This window comes from Myotis nattereri (genome assembly GCF_964212035.1).
Source record: "Myotis nattereri genome assembly, chromosome: 14".
In the NCBI taxonomy this organism is placed as follows: domain Eukaryota; kingdom Metazoa; phylum Chordata; class Mammalia; order Chiroptera; family Vespertilionidae; genus Myotis; species Myotis nattereri.
The window spans coordinates 36,225,186-36,244,917 of NC_138089.1; the positions used below are offsets into that span (position 1 = coordinate 36,225,186).

A 19,732-nucleotide genomic window follows, 5' to 3' on the forward strand; every position below is an offset into this window, starting at 1 on the left:
ATTAATTGGGCCTACTAGCTGAAAACACTGCCTGCAGGTATGAGTAGGATTTCATGGGTAGAAATGCCCTCAGGAGTAGGGTTGCCAGGCATTCTGTATATCTAGAACATGTCCTTATTTAGTGACATTGTCCTGCTTCCTGCATTGGGCTTCTCAGAACAGCCTACATGTCCTTAATTTGGCCTTTTAAATATATATATGTTATAAAAATTCAGTTACTAGAACTATTAATTATATTTATCTTGGCATCTTGTACTTTTATTTGCTAAATTTGGATGCCCTATTAAGGAGCCATTCAACCCCTATACTCTTTGGTGCTTCACCTTGCTCTCCAGTGTCTCGTCAAAGCAAGTGACCACCAGCCCAACGGACACTCCCAGTCCCAGAAATTTCCTAACACAGACACAATCTGTCTTTCTGAAATGTTTCCCTGCTGCCCTTACCATCACTGTTTGAGGCCCTATAGAACAAATGCAAACCTTTTTTACTTAAAGAAGTTCAAATATTAAATTCACTTTGTTAGAAACCACCTCATGTCATAGACTCTTAACAAGCTTTCTATGTGCTAAAACCAGTTGTGTGCTGGTAACTGGATCTCATAAAGCAAAAATAAAAAAACCAATAACACACTGATCTGTGGAATATGCTGATTTCTGTGGTGAAAATGCTCCAGCTGTGACACCATGACCAACTTCAACCCACCAAAATGAAGTCTTTGAATCATAGTTGGGGAGCAATGCACACGCTCCTCTCTTGATCTGCTTGAACACACCAGTCCCTGAGTTTTCTTCTTCTTAACATATTTTGCTGCTTAATTATATTTCATCCTATGTGGCTCTTGAATTGTTGATAGTGGTGTTTTGAGGAAAATATTTACAAACATACTACAGGTAGATTTGATAAGAGATGACAGATTAGCTGTGGAGGATGAAGGAGAGGGTTGGGTCAAAAAACACTCCCAGGTTACTTGGTATTGCTGCCAGTCAAGATGGATTCTAAGAGTAGGTTCAGGGAGGAAAGGTAACTAATGCATACACTCACTGAGCAAATGTTCATTGAGCACCAATCCATGCCAGGCATAGGCACTTCTAGGTGCCCAGGGCAGATATAGCAGAGAACAAAATAGAATCCTGGGTATTGTGGAGATGACATTTTATTTCTTTAGAATTGGCCCCTTAGGAATCTTCTGGGGAGTAACTCCCCTATCCATTCCAGCTTCCAGCCACTAGGACATTTGATATATGCCTTTCAAGTACCTTGTACCACATTGTTAGAAACCCCCATCCACACTGACTTCAGATGGGTCAGTTGTCACTTCCTGCAAGAAGCCTCCCTGACACTCCTTACTACCTCCCTCCCTCGAAATCCAGGTAGCTCTTGTTCCCATAGCAACCCTTGTAGTCATAAGACATAAACCCTTGTTATTCTGTGTAATAAGTATCTCTTTAATTCCTACTACATCATAAATTGCCCAAGGATGTTTTCTTAGCAAGTTTTATCCTAAATAGATGAAGCAGAGCCATCCATCAGCTTAGCCTTTATCTGAAGTAGTCCAGTCCAAACTAAATACATTTTCAATGAATAATGTTAATGTAAGCCAGTCAAATAATTTTACTTTATATATTTTTCCTTCTGTTACATTAAAATAAAGCCACAAAACAAAAAAAGTCCCTAAAAATCTGTCCTTTGGGAATTTTATTATAATTAAACACACACACTTTTCATCATCCATTATAAAAATGTAATGGTTATGGAACTTCCTAACAATGACTTTATTCACTATTTTACACTTAGCTCACTTCTGGAGGAAAGTTACATGCATGGAGGAGAAAGAATAATTGGATGATATGCCCAAAGCCACATATTTACTTGGGAAAGAAATCATGCAAATAAGTGTGTGAATCAGTATCTTGTGTCAGTCATCCCATGGCCAACTGGGAGGGGGAACGGCCTAGCTCTAGACTCTGGCGCCCAGTAGAAACCATCTCTAGAAACCATTTCATCTTTAGCAGTAGGCACGGCATAGCACGCTGTTCTCTAGATGCATTGCATCTACCACATGGCAGATCTACAGGACTCCAAAGAGTCATCATTTGAACATGATTTCTTCTTACGTAAGTGAGTAGTTTCAGCAGGACCTGTGGGTGCTTAGGTTTTTTGCGGAAACCAGGGCCAAAGCCTTACACGTCGCTTTTGTCATCAGAACAGGTATCACAGCCACACTTTCAATATTCCAATAAGCTTAGATCTTGGAGGCATTCAAGACATTCTGACATTTCTAATTTTGTTCCAGTTTGAAACTGCAGCATCATACTTCCTCTCTTATGTCAACTCCACATGCAACATGTCTTACCATGGAGCTTCGAGAGCAACTCCACTCTGCAGGGCTCTCATCTCGATGTGCTGGGCCTGAGTATCTTGTTCTCATCAAATTACTTATTTGCTATGATATATATATATACATACATATACACATGCATTATGTACAGCAAAAGTTTGCTGGCAAGATTGCTTTTGGTTTCATCAAAAGTAGCATGAATTTTCCCGTGCCAAAGGATACAAAGAGTATTTATTTTTCAGCTCTGCCACCCAATACGTTTTTACAGAAACATTGAAAGATAGGATCAGTTTCCTGGTGTAGATTACTTCTCCAGATCTCTCTACTGTAGCTCATTTCTTTGCTTCTTGTGAGAAGGCTGGAAGTAATGGGTAAGTTGGTTCTTTGCCCATTAGCCTAGGATTAAAGTCTTCCCGTCTTTGCTGTCACCGAGATTTGTTTGAAACCTTTTCCACTTCAGACACTTAAAGAACAGCCTCATTTAATTCTGCTTAAATAAAATCTTGAAATCTTTAAACAACAAAAGGTCCTATGTGGTCAATCATGTAGCTCATGGGAGCTCCAGGAATTTTGATCGAAGTCTTATCTCTGGTTATATGTAGGCATTGATGCCCTTTTAGATGAACACTGAGATAAATCAAGTCCAGGTTTATGGCAAGTGGGGGCAGGGGCAGGTAGAGAGGTAGGAGTTGCCTGAAATTGGGGTCTCTGAAACATATGATTATCACCAAAAACCTGTTTCTTTTAAATATGGGGGGTAATGGTCATGTTATATTCTCAAAGCACCGTCCACCCTAAGGAAGGGCATTCTGCCCTTTCTGCAGGGCTCTGCATGCACCCTAATGCCCAATGTCCTTAGTACCTTGATGTTTGCTCGTGATTCTACACTCTGTGGACCAGTCTTCGGGGATCACAGGGGCAACCAGCTCAGCAAACTTCGTCAGTGGGCAGCTGGGGGTGCAGCCTGGCAGCGTGAGGGGATATGGCTCATGGTGAGTCTCATTCCGATAGTACATCTCCACGAAGTACTCCCTGGCGGAGGAAGGTAGAGGAGAGAGCTCTGTTAGTTTTGTATTGTTGAACTGCCATGGAATTTCTGTCTACTTAGCCTGTAACCCACCAGCTGAGGGACTAGTAGAAAAATGTATGGGAATAAGTAGATTTTAACCAATTTAAGGGTGAGAATGGGGAGATAGTGGAGGTGGGCCAGATCAAGAGGGTGGGAATGGGGGGGGCAGGAGAGGGGGTAAGAGATCAACCGAAGGACTTATATGCATGCATATAAGCATAACCAATGGACATAAGACACTGGGGGGTAGGGGAGGCCAGGGAATTGTCAAGGGCAGGGGGAAAAAAAGGAGACATATGTAATACTCTTTGTAATACTTTAAGCAATAAAAAAAGAAAAAAAACACTTAAAAAAAAAAGAGGGTGGGAATGGGGGGAGGGGGTTGGTTTGTTAGATAACCAGGGGCATAGGAGGTGGAGAACAGAATACTTAATCAGAGAAGAAGCTGAAAGACCATGGTTGGAGGAGTTGGGGGTGATTTGATGAGCCTTTGAGTAAGAATTGGGGTGGGATATAGGGGTTCCTTTCTCCTATTTTTTTTTCTTCTATGTTTCTCATTTGCTCCTTCCTTTTCTTTCTTTTCATCCCTCAGTATTCTTCAGTCTTTCCTCTGAATGAATCTATCTCCCCTCTCCTTAACCAGGTCATAAACATGGAACTGAATAATACATATGTGTTTGAACACAGCAAACACTTTATCAAAATTATACCTCAGAAAGACGAAGTGAGGATTTATATTCAAATCCTTACATTCTCTCATATTAAAGGGGGTTCTCTCCATATTTGTTTTCAAAAAACAGTGTACTTTTTGGGGAAGGTGCATTGTCCTAAACCAATCTCAGTAGAACTAGTATGAAGTGCTTGTGAAAGTCATTTGCCAAAGAGGCCAGAGAGAAATTCAAATAGGATTTAGTGTTTTCTTTTTTCTTTGGGAGTGGGGTATAATAACCTCACAATTGCACATTTGGATGTTGTTATAAACAAGCCTTTAAACATTACTTTAAAAAGCCATATAAACAAATATGTAATCACTTATAAGTTTTTAAAAACGTCCCTAATATTATGGGAATGAGTACTTTTATTGGGGACAACATTTCCAGTGACAGGATTTTTATCTGAAGATGATATGGCAGCCCTGTTCGGTTTGACTCAGTTGCTTGAGCTTCATCCTGTGCAACGAAAGGTCACTGGTTCAATTCCTAGTTAGGGCAAATGCCCAGTTATTGGGTCCAGTACCCATCAGAATACATACAGGAGGCAGCCAATCAATACTTTTCTCTCTCTCTCCCTCTCTTTTCCTTTCTCTAAAATCAATAAAAACATATTTTAAAAAATAGTTTAAAAAAAGATGATATGGCAAAGATGACCCAAAGTCATTCAAAATTTGTGATTCTCTTTCCATAGAACGGAGTTAAAGCTGAGGAGTGACTACATTTCCCAGACCCCCTTGCACTTCAGTTGGACCAAGTGACTAATTTTAGCCAGTAGGATGTAAGTAGAAATGATAGGTTCCCCTTCTGGCTGAGGTAGTTCATAAGCAGGTTGCTTTCTCCACCCTCTTGATCCTTTCTGCAAGCTGCCTGCAGATGAGCCCAGCACTCTTAAAAACTGTAGGTCCAAAAGATGGAACCCTGGGTCCCTGAATCACCCTGTGGCTCCTACTGACTAGGAACATCTACATTGAACTGTCAGATGAATGATTGAGAAATAAATCTCCATTGAATTAAGTAAGCCTCTGAGAATTCAAGATTCATTTCTACAGCAGCCAAAATTACTCTTATTAGTTAATATAGCTGGTAAACAGTTTTAGGGGATTCAAAATTGGCTCTAGTGGTGAAGAGAAGTTAAGATGCATACAGAAGTTTGGATATAATTGTTTTATAAAATGTGAATGGCACAAAATATTTTTAATTTAGTGAATTATTTAATGTAGTATATGATTTTTAAGTTTATGTACCTAACTGAAAATTAAATATCTTAAGAATACAGTTAATCTAACAATAGCAATAATAATAAAAAAAACTTCAGCCCTAACCGGTTTGGCTCAGTGGATAGAGTGTCAGCCTGTGGACTCAAGGGTCCCAGGTTCGATTCCGGTCAAGGGCATGTACCTTGGTTGCGGGCACATCCCCAGTAGGGAGTGTGCAGGAGGCAGCTGATCGATGTTTCTCTCTCATCAATGTTTCTAACTCTCTATCCCTCTCCCTTCCTCTCTGTAAAAAAATCAATAAAATATATTAAAAAACAAAAAAAACTTCAGGTCCAATGATATTAATTTTGAAAAGCACCTCTTTAGACACTTACCCCTTCTCAAGGTACAATTCCATTAAGTGGCAGGAAGCATAGGGAGGAAGGATTCCATTGAAAACATCTAGCGCCATCTGTAGGCCACTTACAGTAGTGTCATGCTGCAGATATTGGAAATAAATCACTTTTTAACCTTTACCTCGGTTTCAGATTTACATTCAATAGGTATATATTCAGCATTTGTAAAGCACCATGATGGTTTGTGATTCAATTAAATTCCCCATACCCCTAGTGACTTTAGAAGTAGAGAGGAGAAGAACTAATTTTGGTTGAGCATCTGCTGTGTGCTAGGCATACACATCACAACGTCCAATTAAAAGATGAAGAAACAGACCCAAGAAAAATTAAGTAGCTCACTTACTGTCACATAATCCCCCAAAGAAAGAAAGTACATTTAAGCCAAGTCTTCTGATTTTCCCCCCATGCCTTTTTCCAGAGGCATCTCTCTTTTAGCTTTTGTCATTTTCATTAAAATTTAAAATACTTTGGAACATATTAATGCTAGATTCTTTTTGTGTATAGAATTATCTGGGGTTTTAAAATTGGAGAGGAATATATGAGGTCATAAATGTTTAAGGAGAATAAAATATAAGGAAGTAGAGTGTATAGCTTAAAAATAATTGTTCAGCCCAGCCAGCGTGGCTTAGTGGTTGAGCATCAACCTATGAACCAGGAGGTCATGGTTAGATTCCCAGTGAGGGCACATGCCTGGGTTGTGGGCTTGATTCCCAGTGTGGGGTGTGTCAGAGGCAGCTGATCAATGATTCTCTCTCATCATTGATTTTTATATTTTTCTTTTTCTCTCCCTCCATCTCAGAGAACAATAAAAAGATATATTTAAAAAAATAATTGTTCTGCCCTAGCTTGTTTGGCTCAATGGATAGAGTGTCGGCCTGCAGACTGAAGGGTCTCAGGTTCAATTCTGGCCAAGGGCACATGCCTGTGCTATGGGCTCGATCCCAGTAGGGGCCATGCAGGAGGCAGCTAATCAGTGATTCTCTCTCATCATTGATGTTTCTGTCTCTCTCTCCCTCTCCCTTCCTCTCTAAAATCAATAAAATATATATTTTTAAAAAGATTAAAAAAAATTGTTCAATGTTTATCCCAGAATGGCTGAGAGGCATAGGGGACTGGTTTTGTCACTGATTAGCTATCTAATTCTATGAAATCTTCAACTTCCATATCTGCCAAGTGGGTATAACATTTGTTTGCCTAAGCTATATTGCAGTGTAAACATATTCAAAAAGGGGTTAGAACTGGTTTACTAGAGAAAGAAATGGATTATAGATATGTGATGTCCCAGAAATCACACAAGTTAGGATTGGAAACCAGATTAAAAGCTAGGGAAACTTGTGCAACTGACTTTCCAGGCCTGCCTCTCTCCAGGGAGCACTACAGAGCACTTTCTCTGGTCTATGCCATGTAGAACCCCTGATGATAAGCAGAGTTCCCTGTATCTTCAATCACCTCTTCCATCTTTGTGCAGAATGAAAGCGTGGCTTTCTCTAGCCACACCACATCTGCAAGATCCTCTGTCATGGAGACGGTGGGTGGAAGACTGAGTCAGCATACTATGTCCAGTTTCCCTGCTCGTCCCAGACTCCATGGATGGGCATTTCAGGGCATAGTCCCTGCAAACTCCCCTCCACCTGTGTCCCTTCCCCTGTCTCTCCTGCTCCAAGGAGGAAGTCTTCTCCCAGATCTCTCTCTTTTCTTTCTGTACCCAAATGCAGCTCTCACTTCAAGTTTCAACTCTCTTTCCCTTTCCCTCTTCTACCTGTCCATTTGCCATCTGGAGTTTTCAACTTGGATGCCCGCCCGCCCACCCCCCCCCCCCTCGGAATTTCAAACCCAGTTGTCTAATTGGTACATTCATCTGGCCTAAGACTACTTCTGTTAATGGTTCCATCTTCCTCCCAGTTATCGAGGTTTGAAACATTGCCTTTTCCTTCCACATCATTGCCTTCCACCCACATTCCCGTCCATCACCAAGTCCTGCACTCAGCTTCTCCTGTCCTGTTGATGCCCTGGTTTGGAAAAGTGAGTGCTTGTCTTTGAGGCACCAAAGCACTGGCTTGATGGCATTTCTATACTGCTCTGTATGGTGTTTCTGTATATACTCATCTTGTCAGTGTTAGATTGCAAATTCCTCAAAGGCCAGAATTATGTATTTAATTTTAAAAGCTTTGAACAGGTGTTTACCACCTACTGGGTAATAAGGAAATGAGGATCAAGATAAGGCCCTGCCCTGGCTGGTGTTATAGATATGTGACGTCCCAGAATCACACAAGTTAGAACTGGAAACCAGATTAGAAACTAAGGGAAACTTGTGCAACTGACTTTTCAGTTGGTTGGGGCATGGTCCTGTGCACTGAATGGTTGTCCCTTTGCTTCCTGGTCAGGGCACATGCCTGGATTGTGGGTTTGATCCCCAGTTAAGGGGCGTGCAGGAGGCAGCTGGATGTTTCACTCTCACATGGATGGTTCTCTTTCCCTCTCCTTTCCTCTCTCTCTAAAGAGCAATAAAAAATATTTTTTAAAAAATGAGGGCCCCACCTTCAAGAGATCACACATCTGAACAAGTGGAGGTTGAGTGGAGACAAAAATACTTACTGCAGAATACATGATAAGTTTTCTGTGGTTCCATGGTTGAGTTGCTGTCTTCATATGATTGAGGATTTCACCGACCAGGACACCTAAAAGAAGATAGAGCAACTGTGGAGCTGGGCCAAACATGGGCTTCTATTTTAGTTAATAAGCTTTCAGTTAATTCATACTTAGTGATTCTCTCTGCCGTGATTCTCAAGACTTAAGAAGAGAGGAAAAGAACTCATTTCGGTTGACCATCAGCCATGGGCTAGCCTTGTGATTTACATGCATTATTTTACTGAATTCTGACTTGTGCAATTGACTGTGTAAGTTAGGAGGTTGAGCAACGTGGAAGGAATTTCAGACGGCTTTTTCCCAGACAGTTGTTAGCCCATGCTCCCCTCCAGGGCAGGCCTGAAGTGACCGCATGGTGTGTACTTCTCTGTCTTCGCCTCTCTTGCTTCCACTCTCTGGCAGTCAGACCTGCTGGAGATCATGGGAGAAAGCAGCTCTCTGGTCGTCTGTCCAGTTCATGGACTGATTCCTGCGGACCATTTCTGTAGGTTTCCTGGGTGTCACTATTCTGGGGGCATGCAGCATCTTTAGCTTCATGTGTCTTCATAGCTGAGAGATTCTGCCCTTCATACCTGGTAGTTGAGGCTCCTGCGGTGCATAACTAGGTCTCCATCCTGTTTTCAGACGCTGAAGGCTGAGGGTCCCTTGTGGCGTCAGGTGCTGTTTAGGGAGCATGTTGCCTCAGGGATTCCGCCATCATCACCTGAAGACCCCTTGTGTCTCTGTTGGTGGTCTCTCTACTCTATTACACATGTGCTCGCTTGTCTTAAGAATGAGCAGTTTTTGCTTATTTATTTATTTTTTTTGGAATGAGCAGGACATTGATGTTAATAGACACAGACTGAGCAGCTTCAATGGTCCAGATGCTTTGCTAGGTGAATCACACATTTCCTGTCCTAAGAAAGCTCATAAAATAGTCAGAAGATACTTTATTGGTCTGTATACCAATAAGCACAATAAAAGATAATTATGGGGTAGGGGGAGGTGACCTGCTTTCTGTAGATGTTGGGACTTTTTTGATTAAAAATGGAAGAAGCTGGCCAGGCCAGTGTGGCTGAACATTGACCCAGGGTTGATTCTGGCCAGGGCACATGCCCACATTGCGGGCTTGATCCCTAGTGGAGGGCATGCAAGAGGCAGCCAATCAATGATTCTCTCTTATCACTTTTGTCTCTATTTCTCTCCCTTTCTCCCTTCCTCTCTATGAAATCAATAAAAACATATTTAAAAAATAAAAAACAAAAACAAAATGGAAGCAGCTGGATACTACATCTCCAACAGGCCTACATCATTCTGTCCCAGGGAAGGTTGCCTACAGAAAGCCCTAAAGAACTTCAGTTGGATCTTCATGCCACATCAGTACTAAACTCTGAAGCCAAGTTTCTGTGAGTCATGACAGCCATCTTCCATCAACTTGACCCTTGTCAGCAGGTGCCTTTGCAGCAGGCTTCAGCGCTGATAATGGAATGCTATTAGCTCTTGGCCGGGAGTGATTGTACACCTGGTCTTCGGAGAAACTAGGGGGAACTATCACAAGTATCCCCAGGTTCTGGCATCCTAGTAATGATGTCTTATAGGAGGGGAAACTGAGACTCAGGGAAATTCAGAGACCTGTCCAAGATTACACAACTCTGAGCAGACAGGCTGAGCTTCTCTGAACCCAGCATGTCCTCCTTCACAACCCTTGCTCTTAGTCATTAGACCATGCTGCAATAAACGTAGCTGCTGAGTTCCCCATTGCATCATTTATTGAATCTGCATAAACTAGACAAAATGCCATTGATTGAAAGACATCAACGCCACTTCCCTCACTCTTGGGCCACAGCACGGATTGGCACACTTTTTCTGAAAAGGGCCAGATAGTAGACATTTTAGGCCTTGTGGGCCATAGGGTCTGTCGCAGCTGTTCACTCTCGGGTGGAAGCACAAAGGCAGCCATAGGCATGACCGGAGAACGAGTGTGGCTGGGTTTCAATAACATTTTATTTACCATAAAATAGTCAGTGGGCTGGATTTGAACTACAGGGTGTGGTTTGCCAACCCCTGATCTAGAGCACACAGAGATCTCCATCAGTATGAGTATGACCAGCCATATATTTCTAAGCGAACTGTAAGGATTTTCTTGGTGTGTGTGCAGCAGGTGAGTTGAGAGCGTATATTACCCACCAGTGTCACCCCGGAAACCAACTGATAGGACAAAAAGTTTTGGCAGAGGTCCAAAGCTGCTGCTCAATGTCCTGATGTTCCCATGTGACTCTGTCAGCCAGACAACACATGTTTTCCCTGCAGGGTGGCGTCCAGTCACTTCATCATTCAACAAGCACGCAGCTGACAAGTCTCTCTTGCCTCGCCAGATCGGAACAATAGACTGAGCTAGTGTTTTGGCAGGTATCACTCAGGAAACAATTTCCTGGCTTATCAATAGCACCGGACTTCCTCCAGAAAATGCAGATTCTGATTCAGCTGGTTTGAGGTGGGGCCTGAGATTTTGCATTGCTAGCCCCGTGATAGGTGACGTTGCAGGGCCTTGGACTGCATTTTCAGTGGCAAGGGGCGGAACTCCTGAGCCCATGACTAGGTTGGAGGAAAGAAATCAAGAGTCCTGCCTTCACCATCTAATGGGACTTGGTATTAAGTCATAATGCTGGTACCTGGGGGTCCAAGTATGAGGCCTGGTGCTTATATAGCCAATGAAGCCCAACTTTCACCCTCTGCATCATTTCATTATTTAGTGCATAGGATGAAGCTGTTTCCTGGGCTCTGTCCTTTACACACAGTCTGTATCCTGCCTGCTGATTTCCTCCAATATGCCAGATCCCATCAAAGACTCATCTCTGGATGCTCTCCCTTCCCAAAAGGCAGGATCTTGCTGCCCATACCCTTAGCATGGAGTAAGAGCTTGTCTATTTCTACCATGTCTGTCTCTGTGCCACGCAATCAAGACTTCTGTGACAGTAGGCCTGCAACTTCCTCATATCACTAATGACCACTGTCCCAAGCATTTGCCACAAGCTACTTTGTACGCCTCATACGGAATACATGCCTCATTAGCTGCTCTTCTGGTTATAGCTTCCGTCACTCTTTTTTGGTAGCTATAATTGACTCCTCTTCTGGCTGGTGATTTGCATTCTTTCTCTAGCTATGCGGTCCCAAGCGAACTTCCTCCCAGTGTGGTCCAACCACCAGAATGCTTTGCTTCTCTGTATTCTTCTGGGGTTCTGCTGAACTTGTCCTGACCCCATGAAAATAGAGTCTGGCCATGGACGGCGTCCTGCTGTGATTGTACTGTTTTCCTCAAACTGTGTAGAGTATGTGACTTGAACCGTCTCCTATGGCGTAGGATTGCTTCATTGCTATATCAGCCTGACATCATGGACCTTCTCTTGCTCTCCATCCTTAGTTTTAATGTCTATATTAACAACACCTGAACCTGACACACCCTTTGGTGTCTTGGACCTCCTACCTGATGCCCTCAGAGGCCTCAGTGTCTATCTCCATCCTGCCTGGTCCTGGCTTCTTTCTTCCGCCCACCTGCCCTGATTATAAGGGCTTGGCATCCTCTTGCCGGGGTTACCTTCATTATGATAAGATGTCTCATGCTATGAAGGGCCAGATCTAGCTGAGGAGAAGCATCACTGAGAAATAAACACTTTGTAACACCAATGGAAAAATTTAAGCTGAGTCATAAGGTTGCCAATTGCAATAGGTATTATTCTAAAGGCTATAATCAGTCTGCAAAATATGTTTGATTAACTTTCGAAATAGCTACCGCCAAGGGTTTCGGGAAAACAGGCCACTTTTGTCATACCCCCCACTTGAAAAATTCATCCTCTAGGCCACTGGACACACTGATTTTCACCGGGCTCAGATACAAAATCCTTGATTCTTTGATCTGAAGGGGATGAAAAGTATCATTTAGCTTTAGCCCAAAGCCCTCATTTTCCAGATGGAAAAACGAAGGCCCAGACTGGGTAATACTAAGAATTATAATAACGCAGAACATTTATCCTCAGCATATTACGTACCAGGTAGTGTTTGTCCTAAGCCTTTTGAATATTTTCGTTCATTTTAATCTTTATGACCTGTGAAGTGGATATCATTATTATCCTGGTTTTGCATCAGGGAAACTGGTAGGTACAAGAGTGATCAAGTGATTTTTCCGAAGCCGCATGGCTGATTAGTGGTGGACCCAGGACTTAGACCTGTATCATGCAACCACAAATTCAATTTGCTCCTCTCCTTTTTTAAAATGTACTTACCCCCCTGTAGTCTAGATTTCTCTTTCTGCTTGTGAATTCCATACAGGGACAGGAGGGACAATTCTGACAATTCTTTCAGCTTAGTCATGGTGTCCCCTGCGGCCCAGGAGGGTAACGTGAAATTGTGAACACTCTGCAGCAAAGAAAAAGGGAGGAAAGGTGTATTTTTATTTCTGAGTGCCCTCTTTCTTCTGTCACCCCATAGAACTACTGGGTTCAGCCTTTGTGTCCTGTGTTTCCTTCTAGGAAAACTTTACTCTGTGATAAATAGTGGCATTGATTTTCAGAAGAAAAAGTCACAGAAACTAGTCTGCCCCCTCTTACCAAGTCCATAGCTTTGGGCTTAACTCTGGGTCAAAGGATAATTCGTATTTTTCAGAGTAAGGGTGTGGTAGGGCAAGAATATACCTTATTCTCTTATGAGAGGTTTAGAAATACTTTTATTAACCTTGGGGGAAGACCAAGCGAACAGGGTTAGATGATGGTTCCTTAAAAGCTGAGTGAGCGGCCTAAAAGGATGGATGGGAAGGTAAGATATTTATAGAGCCTTTGATAATATACTCCTACTTCCACCAGCTTCCAGTTCACTGCCTCTTGAGGAAAGCCTCCACCTTGCGCACAGTAGGCATTTGGTAAATTGATGACTGAATTATACAGCAGGGCAGGCAGAGATGCTGTGGCGATATTTATTATCTGCCATGAAAGTTAATTAAGCTTGCCTAAACTTCAAAGGCAGGAGAGAGAGAGAGAGAGAGAGAGAGAGAGAGAGAGAGAGAGAGAGAGAGAGACGAGACCAAAGTGAGGAAACGAGAGAAGGAGGTGAAAAAGAACCACGCACCATGACCACATTATCGAATAACTCAGATCAAACTGTAGTAAGGAAGAAAGAAAAAAAATTAAGACGGGAACCAAAATGTGGGCTCGTGTCTCCATTGAAGAGTGTTTATAAATAGACTGACAGCTTCCAGGAAACAGGTGCTGATGGAAAAGTAAGAATATTGGGAACGTAGCGTGTGCTTGGGAGAGGGGCAAACGGTGTCACATGTTATTGCGATGGAACTATGAAAGCGACCGCTGCCCCGCAGACACTCACGAGGACCACAGAATATGGAGTGGACACGAGTTTTGTCAGACTTCCCCCCCAGGATTCTGTGAACTGGTTGGGAAACCAGGATTGTAGAGTATTCCTTTTGGCCAGCAGGTGGAGCACGTGAGTGAGAAGCACCACGTGTCCTTGAAAAACTCAGTAGTTAATTTAGCTTCAAAGGTTATTTTGTATGCATTACATGGCAAGGAAGAGATCCTTTCCTGATAAACCATTTTCAATAGTGGCTTAAAGTTGGTTTATATCCAGAAATCAGATTAATTTTTTTTTTTTTTATCTTACTGTACAATAACATTGTGTGTTTTTCATTAAAATCCATGACAGGAGCCCAACATTTCTGAGTGACTGAAAAATAAGCGACAAGGCACAGAAGAAAAGCCATTTTGTTTGCAATTTTTAAAGGGTGAAAACATAAATAATGGCGAGAAGAAGTCAGGATGTTCGAGCTAATATAAAGAAGGTCTGAATTATGTTTCAATATCAAAGAAAGTATAAGTAATACACCTGCAAAAAAAAAAAAAGCAAAAGAAAATGTATTCATCTATTTCAAAGTAGGCATAAATCAAAATCAGATTTCAAGTTCATTTTTAATATATTTTTTCTTTTACCTCACAAAATAAAGGGTCGTAGATTTTACTCCAAATTCCGAAAAGGTCCTTGCCATGGTATCCTGACAATTTTGGCAACGTTTCCATAAAATCCTGAAACACATGGAGAGGGAAAGACATTTCTATGCCAGGTTTCACATCATTGTGGATATTTTGGGCTGGATAACTCCCAGCTGTGGGGGGCTGCCCCACATATTATAGGATGTTTAGTAGTATCCCTGGCCTCTACTGACTAGATTACCCCTGCTGGGAACTGTTATTCTTTACAGAAATGTGTGCCAGTATTACTGGCTATAATGCCAACCCAGCCAGAGTGGCTCAGTGGTTGAGCATCAACCCATGAACCAAGAGGTTCAATTACCAGTCAGGGCACATGCCCTGGTTATAGGCTTGATCCCCAGTGGGGGTGTGCAGGAGGCAGCTGATCAATGTTTCTATCTCTTTATCCCTCTCCCTTTCTCTCTCTAAAAAATCAATGAAAACATATCTAAATTTTTTGTTTTTTTACAAATACTAATTGATCATTTCTCATTACTGCATTCAAAGTGTGAGCAAAGGCTGGCCTACCGCCACATGCTCCTTGTTTGTCCTGGAAGCAGACTGAAGTGCACTGCCTCAAAATTCTTTTTGGAAGTAGGTTACGTATAACTCACATATAAATCAGTGGCCAAGGTGAGAAGGGAAAGCATGCCCCAGGTCAAAGGAACCCAGGACAACACAGCAGAACCAGGACCTGGTGTCTGGCCGTAAGTGTGAAATTTGGATGAGATGCAAACATTCTCTATGTGCTGTATTATTCTTAGATTGCCACGTTAATAGACCCACCACTCAGCTATCTGCCTGATGAAACTGGCAGCAATTTATGGGAAGCATTTTGGAAGATAATTTACCTTTTGCATAGTCTTGAAAAGGGGCATTTCACAAAATGGAAACATTAAACACACACACACACACACACACACACACACACACACACACACACACCTATCCTTTGTATATAGTAGGCCCAGCCCCTTAGCCTCACAATAATGCAGATCATCTAAGACTTGCATTTATACTGAGCCAGCCACACACTTTCACCTGGTTCTGCTCAGGGATGTGGGTATAAGATTCCAAAGGGACTGGCTTCTTTTTGCCCGTGGTCCCAGCACAGCCATGGGGAAGAGGAAGTGATGACTGACCTTCATTAAACAGCCTCACCGATTGCCTACCAGTGGTCGGCAAACTCATTAGTCAACAGAGCCAAATATCAACAGTACAACGACTGAAATTTCTTTTGAGAGCCAAATTTTTTAAACTTAAACTATATAGGTAAGTACATTGTTATTAACTTGATTAGGGTACTCCTAAGGCTTAGGAAGAGCCACACTCAAGGGGCCAAAGAGCCGCGTGTGGCTCACGAGCCGCAGTTTGCCGACCACTGGCCTAGACCAGCCACTGCAGGCCTGTTCCACCCACACTTTCAAGAAGCTGCAGCTCTGCCCTTGGACTTGGCCCTCATACTCATGCACACATGAAAAGACACCATTTGTAACCTTGTAAGGCTGCAGCCTCTTCTGGAATTCCTCCGATTTCAAAGTCTCGCTCTCTAGTTCTTGAAAACGAGGGCAGTTCTTGAAAGGCAGGAATAGCAACTGAGGACAAAAGAAAAATAAAAAAACCTTTGTTAGTCAGAAGAACTTTGCTAAGGAAGCTGCAGCCATATTTTAAACATTAGGTGCAAAGAGACATTCATAAGAGATTCAAATGTGTTTTGAGCTGAATGGAAATCCTAAAATTGAGGGGAAAGAGGTAAGGGATCTGCTGGTCTTAAAAGTAGAATATGCACCCAGAACTGGAAATCATTTTTTTTTCCTTTCATGAACTTGCCTACAGAGAACTGTGCTATTAGTAAATATTCACACTTCCTGGTTTTTCCATGTGAAATTAATAACCAATCTCTTGCTTCCCTCCCGACCCCTTTTATTTTCTAGGTGCACATGAGTACAGAGAAATGAATTACAGGTTCTGGGAAGAATCTTGAGAGATCAAGTAAACCATTCATTGACTTAATTCTTGCAAATTTGCAGACCATTGTTAAAATAAGGGCACATATTAAATCAATAGAAAAATATATTTAAAGACCTATTGTGAGGACAAAGTGACCATGCAAAAATAAGTTTAAACCCAACAAGCTGTTGTAGCTTTAACCATACTCTACAGGTTGGTGACTCCTGAGTTTATTTTGTTGCTCTTGTTTTCCCCCTGTGACTAGTCCTGAATTTCTGGCCCAGGGGTGGGCAAACTTTTTGACTCGAGGGCCACAATGGGTTCTTAAAACTGGACCGGAGGGCCGGAACAAAAGCATGGATGGAGTGTTTGTGTGAACTAATATAAATTCAAAGTAAACATCATTACATAAAAGGGTACGGTCTTTTTTTCAATAGTTTTATTCATTTCAAATGGGCCGTAGTTTGCCCACGGCTGTTCTAGCCCTTGGTAGATATCACTACTTGGATGGTTCTCTTCTTCCCCAAATGTAACATGTACAAAGCTGAGCTCAACTTCTTCATTTTGAACCGTTTCCTCTTTGCCATCTCTCTACTGTTGCCTAAGGCAAGATGATCATCCTGCTTCATGAGCTCATCCCTTTTGCTTGCTGATTTCAAACTATTTCCAGAAGAGACCCCTTTTCCTGATCTTCCTTGTCCCTTTCCCGTCCGAGCCACCCAAACCTGTGTTTCAACCACTGAGAGCTTCCTGTTGGATAGGTCGGTGTCCACCCTTTGTACCTTCCCATGCCGTCTCCGCAAGCAGCCCCACAAATCCTTTTTGTTTGATTTGTGTAGACACGAATCCTTTTACAGCCTCAGTCAGATCATGCCATCCTGTGCTTTATAATCTTCATTGGCTTTCCATCTTACTTGGAGCAAAACCTAAACTCACAGTTGGCCCCTAGTGACTGCTCGGCCCTGCGTCCCACTGCCCTCCTCTCTCACTCCTCTCCAGCAATACTGTGGTCTGGGACGTCCCTTGGACACACAGGCTTGAGGTCTCTGCAGACTGTTTCCTGCTTGAGACACTCCCCCACTGACTCCCACCCCGGATTTCCTAACCATCCTGCCCAGGCACCACATTGCCTTGTTTTATTTCCCTCAAGGAGCTCATCACCATCTGAAATTATTTTATTTCTTTATTTCTTATCTATTTCCTATAAAATATAGACTCGAGGACAACCAGATCTTGACTATCCTGTTCACGCATGTGTCATCAATGCCTGGAACTGGGCCTGGCATATTAATAGCCACTGAGAAAACACTTTTTTATATAAGTTGCTTCCTGTCATTTCTGAGTCTGTGTGTCACTTGTCTCACCTGTCTTTCCTTCCCCTAACGTCTTTGCCATCTAATTTCAAGCCCTTCCTTATTTCTGAATTGCTTCAACTATGTCAGAGGCTCAAGTATCTTTTCCTTCTAAGTCACTGTCAGACAAATGCCTCAAAGCACTACTCATCATCCATGTATGGTATTGAAGAAGGTATACTTTAAAATTTTTTTAATTTTAATTTTTCAATTACAGTTGATATTCTGAAAAAAAAAAGTATACTTTTATATCTACTTTTTTATGTCAAATTTCATTGCATGGCTTTCAAATTTTTCCATAGTTAGAAATGACATTATTGAGGGAAAAAGCACAAGACTGTTCATTTAAAGGTCTAGGCTTTAATGAATTATTTCACCTTTCTAGACTTGTTTCCTCATCCCACATATTGAAAGAATCAGGCTGAAAATATATAGAACTAGAGACCCAGTGCACGCAATTTGTGCACTGGTAGGATCCCTAGCATCGGCCAGCTGCCGGCCAGGGTCTCCCTCCCTTCCCCCGACTGGCCCCACCCCCTGGTCGAACTCCCAGTTGAGGGGACTATTTGCATACTATGCTTTTATCATATAGGATAATACCTAAATATCTGCCAAACATTTGAAGTTTACAAAGTCTTTTCCATTTCTTAACTAACTTATTTTTCTCAAATCCCTATGAAGGAGTTAGGGGGCGACTGTTGTTCTCAAAATACAGAAAAGGAAACTGAAGTGCTGGGAGGTTACTCAAGGTCAAGTGTCTGAAGTAATTGGCTCTCAGACCTAGGTTTTTTCCAACTTTAAATCTAGCCCTCCTTTTACAAGACACTGTCATTCAGCCTCATGATTCCTTCTGGCTATTAAATTTGGATTCTCTGATCTGTACCCAAGACAGCTTCATTCTTTCTAAATATGAACTCAGAACACAGAAGGGGAAGCACTCTGTTTATTCACTCACTGCCTTCCAGCTGCCTTCCTCTCTTTCCTACCCCTCCTCCAAGGTCTGGTTCAAGTTCTCAGTCTCTCCACGAAGACCTGAATGACTGACTGACTGCCCTTTGGTAGCTCCATGTACATCTCATTCTCTGACTTCCTTCAGTATGTACAGCTTGTATTTGAAATCACTGCTCACCATCTTGCATTGTATGCTACACATTTCACATGTGAATCTTTTTCATCAAATGGATCCATAAATTAACGAAGAAACCTGGCATCATATTTCTCTACAGCACTCAGCACAGCTCTGGGGATAACTTTGTACAGTGGGGCCTTGACTTACGAGTTTAATTCGTTCCGAGACCGAGCTCGTTAAGGAGCTCGTTAACTCAAATTACTCTATCAACTCAATGCAAAAAATCGGCCGGGAGACAGCTGGTATCTCAAAAAACTCGTTAGTCAAGGTATTGCTTGATTTTATTAGATTTCTTAGTTGATATTAGAGGACTGTTTTTATTTGAGAGAGCAGGGAGCTGGAAGCCATAGGTAGGTAATCTTACTTGTTTCTCTCTTCCTCTCCCTCACTCTCCCTGTTTTTCTCTTGCTCTTCTAAGAGCACCTATATTCTCTTTACCATTTAATTTAATTACTACCTTTCCGGATTAAGGGTTTAACAGCTACCTTGGTCTACCTTGGCTAAATTTAGTGTTGCTGTCCACTCTTTAAGCAGCAAAGGCTGTGTTGAAAGTGACTTTTTTTCTTTTTGGAAGAATATATTCACGAACTCCTAAGAATACTGATAGTCATAATACCTCACTCCTGATTATGTGATGGAAAGAGGCATAAATAAATAATCCTGACTTTTCAGGAAACACTAGAAAAATTGTCTGGAATAGATTTACCTAGAGTGACGTTGACAGGGTTGGGAAAAATTCTTAAGTCACCAGATGTAGCAATTGAATCACATTTCCAGGAGCACTGGCAGGGCCAAGAGCATAGCAACCTACCCCAGAGTTGTCTACAGTCAGGGTCCAGTGGTCATGCTGAGCTCATAGAGAGATGAGATGGTCATGCTTTTACTGTGACGGCAGAGGGATTAGAAGGATTC

The 19,732-nt window shown here is 42.2% G+C and overlaps 1 protein-coding gene across 1 annotated transcript in view; it reads right to left on the reverse strand.

The window, feature by feature from the left end:
- ACP3 (acid phosphatase 3) overlaps positions 1-19,732 on the reverse strand; it is a 41,135-nt gene that overhangs the window by 6,229 nt on the left and 15,174 nt on the right. The window contains exons 5-10 of the mRNA XM_081106086.1: positions 15,886-15,984; positions 14,351-14,443; positions 12,638-12,770; positions 8,328-8,410; positions 5,712-5,815; positions 3,201-3,370 (exon numbers count right to left, since the gene is read on the reverse strand). Of these exons, the coding sequence (XP_080962212.1) occupies positions 3,201-3,370; positions 5,712-5,815; positions 8,328-8,410; positions 12,638-12,770; positions 14,351-14,443; positions 15,886-15,984 (682 nt within the window). The remainder of the gene's footprint in view (positions 1-3,200; positions 3,371-5,711; positions 5,816-8,327; positions 8,411-12,637; positions 12,771-14,350; positions 14,444-15,885; positions 15,985-19,732) is intronic.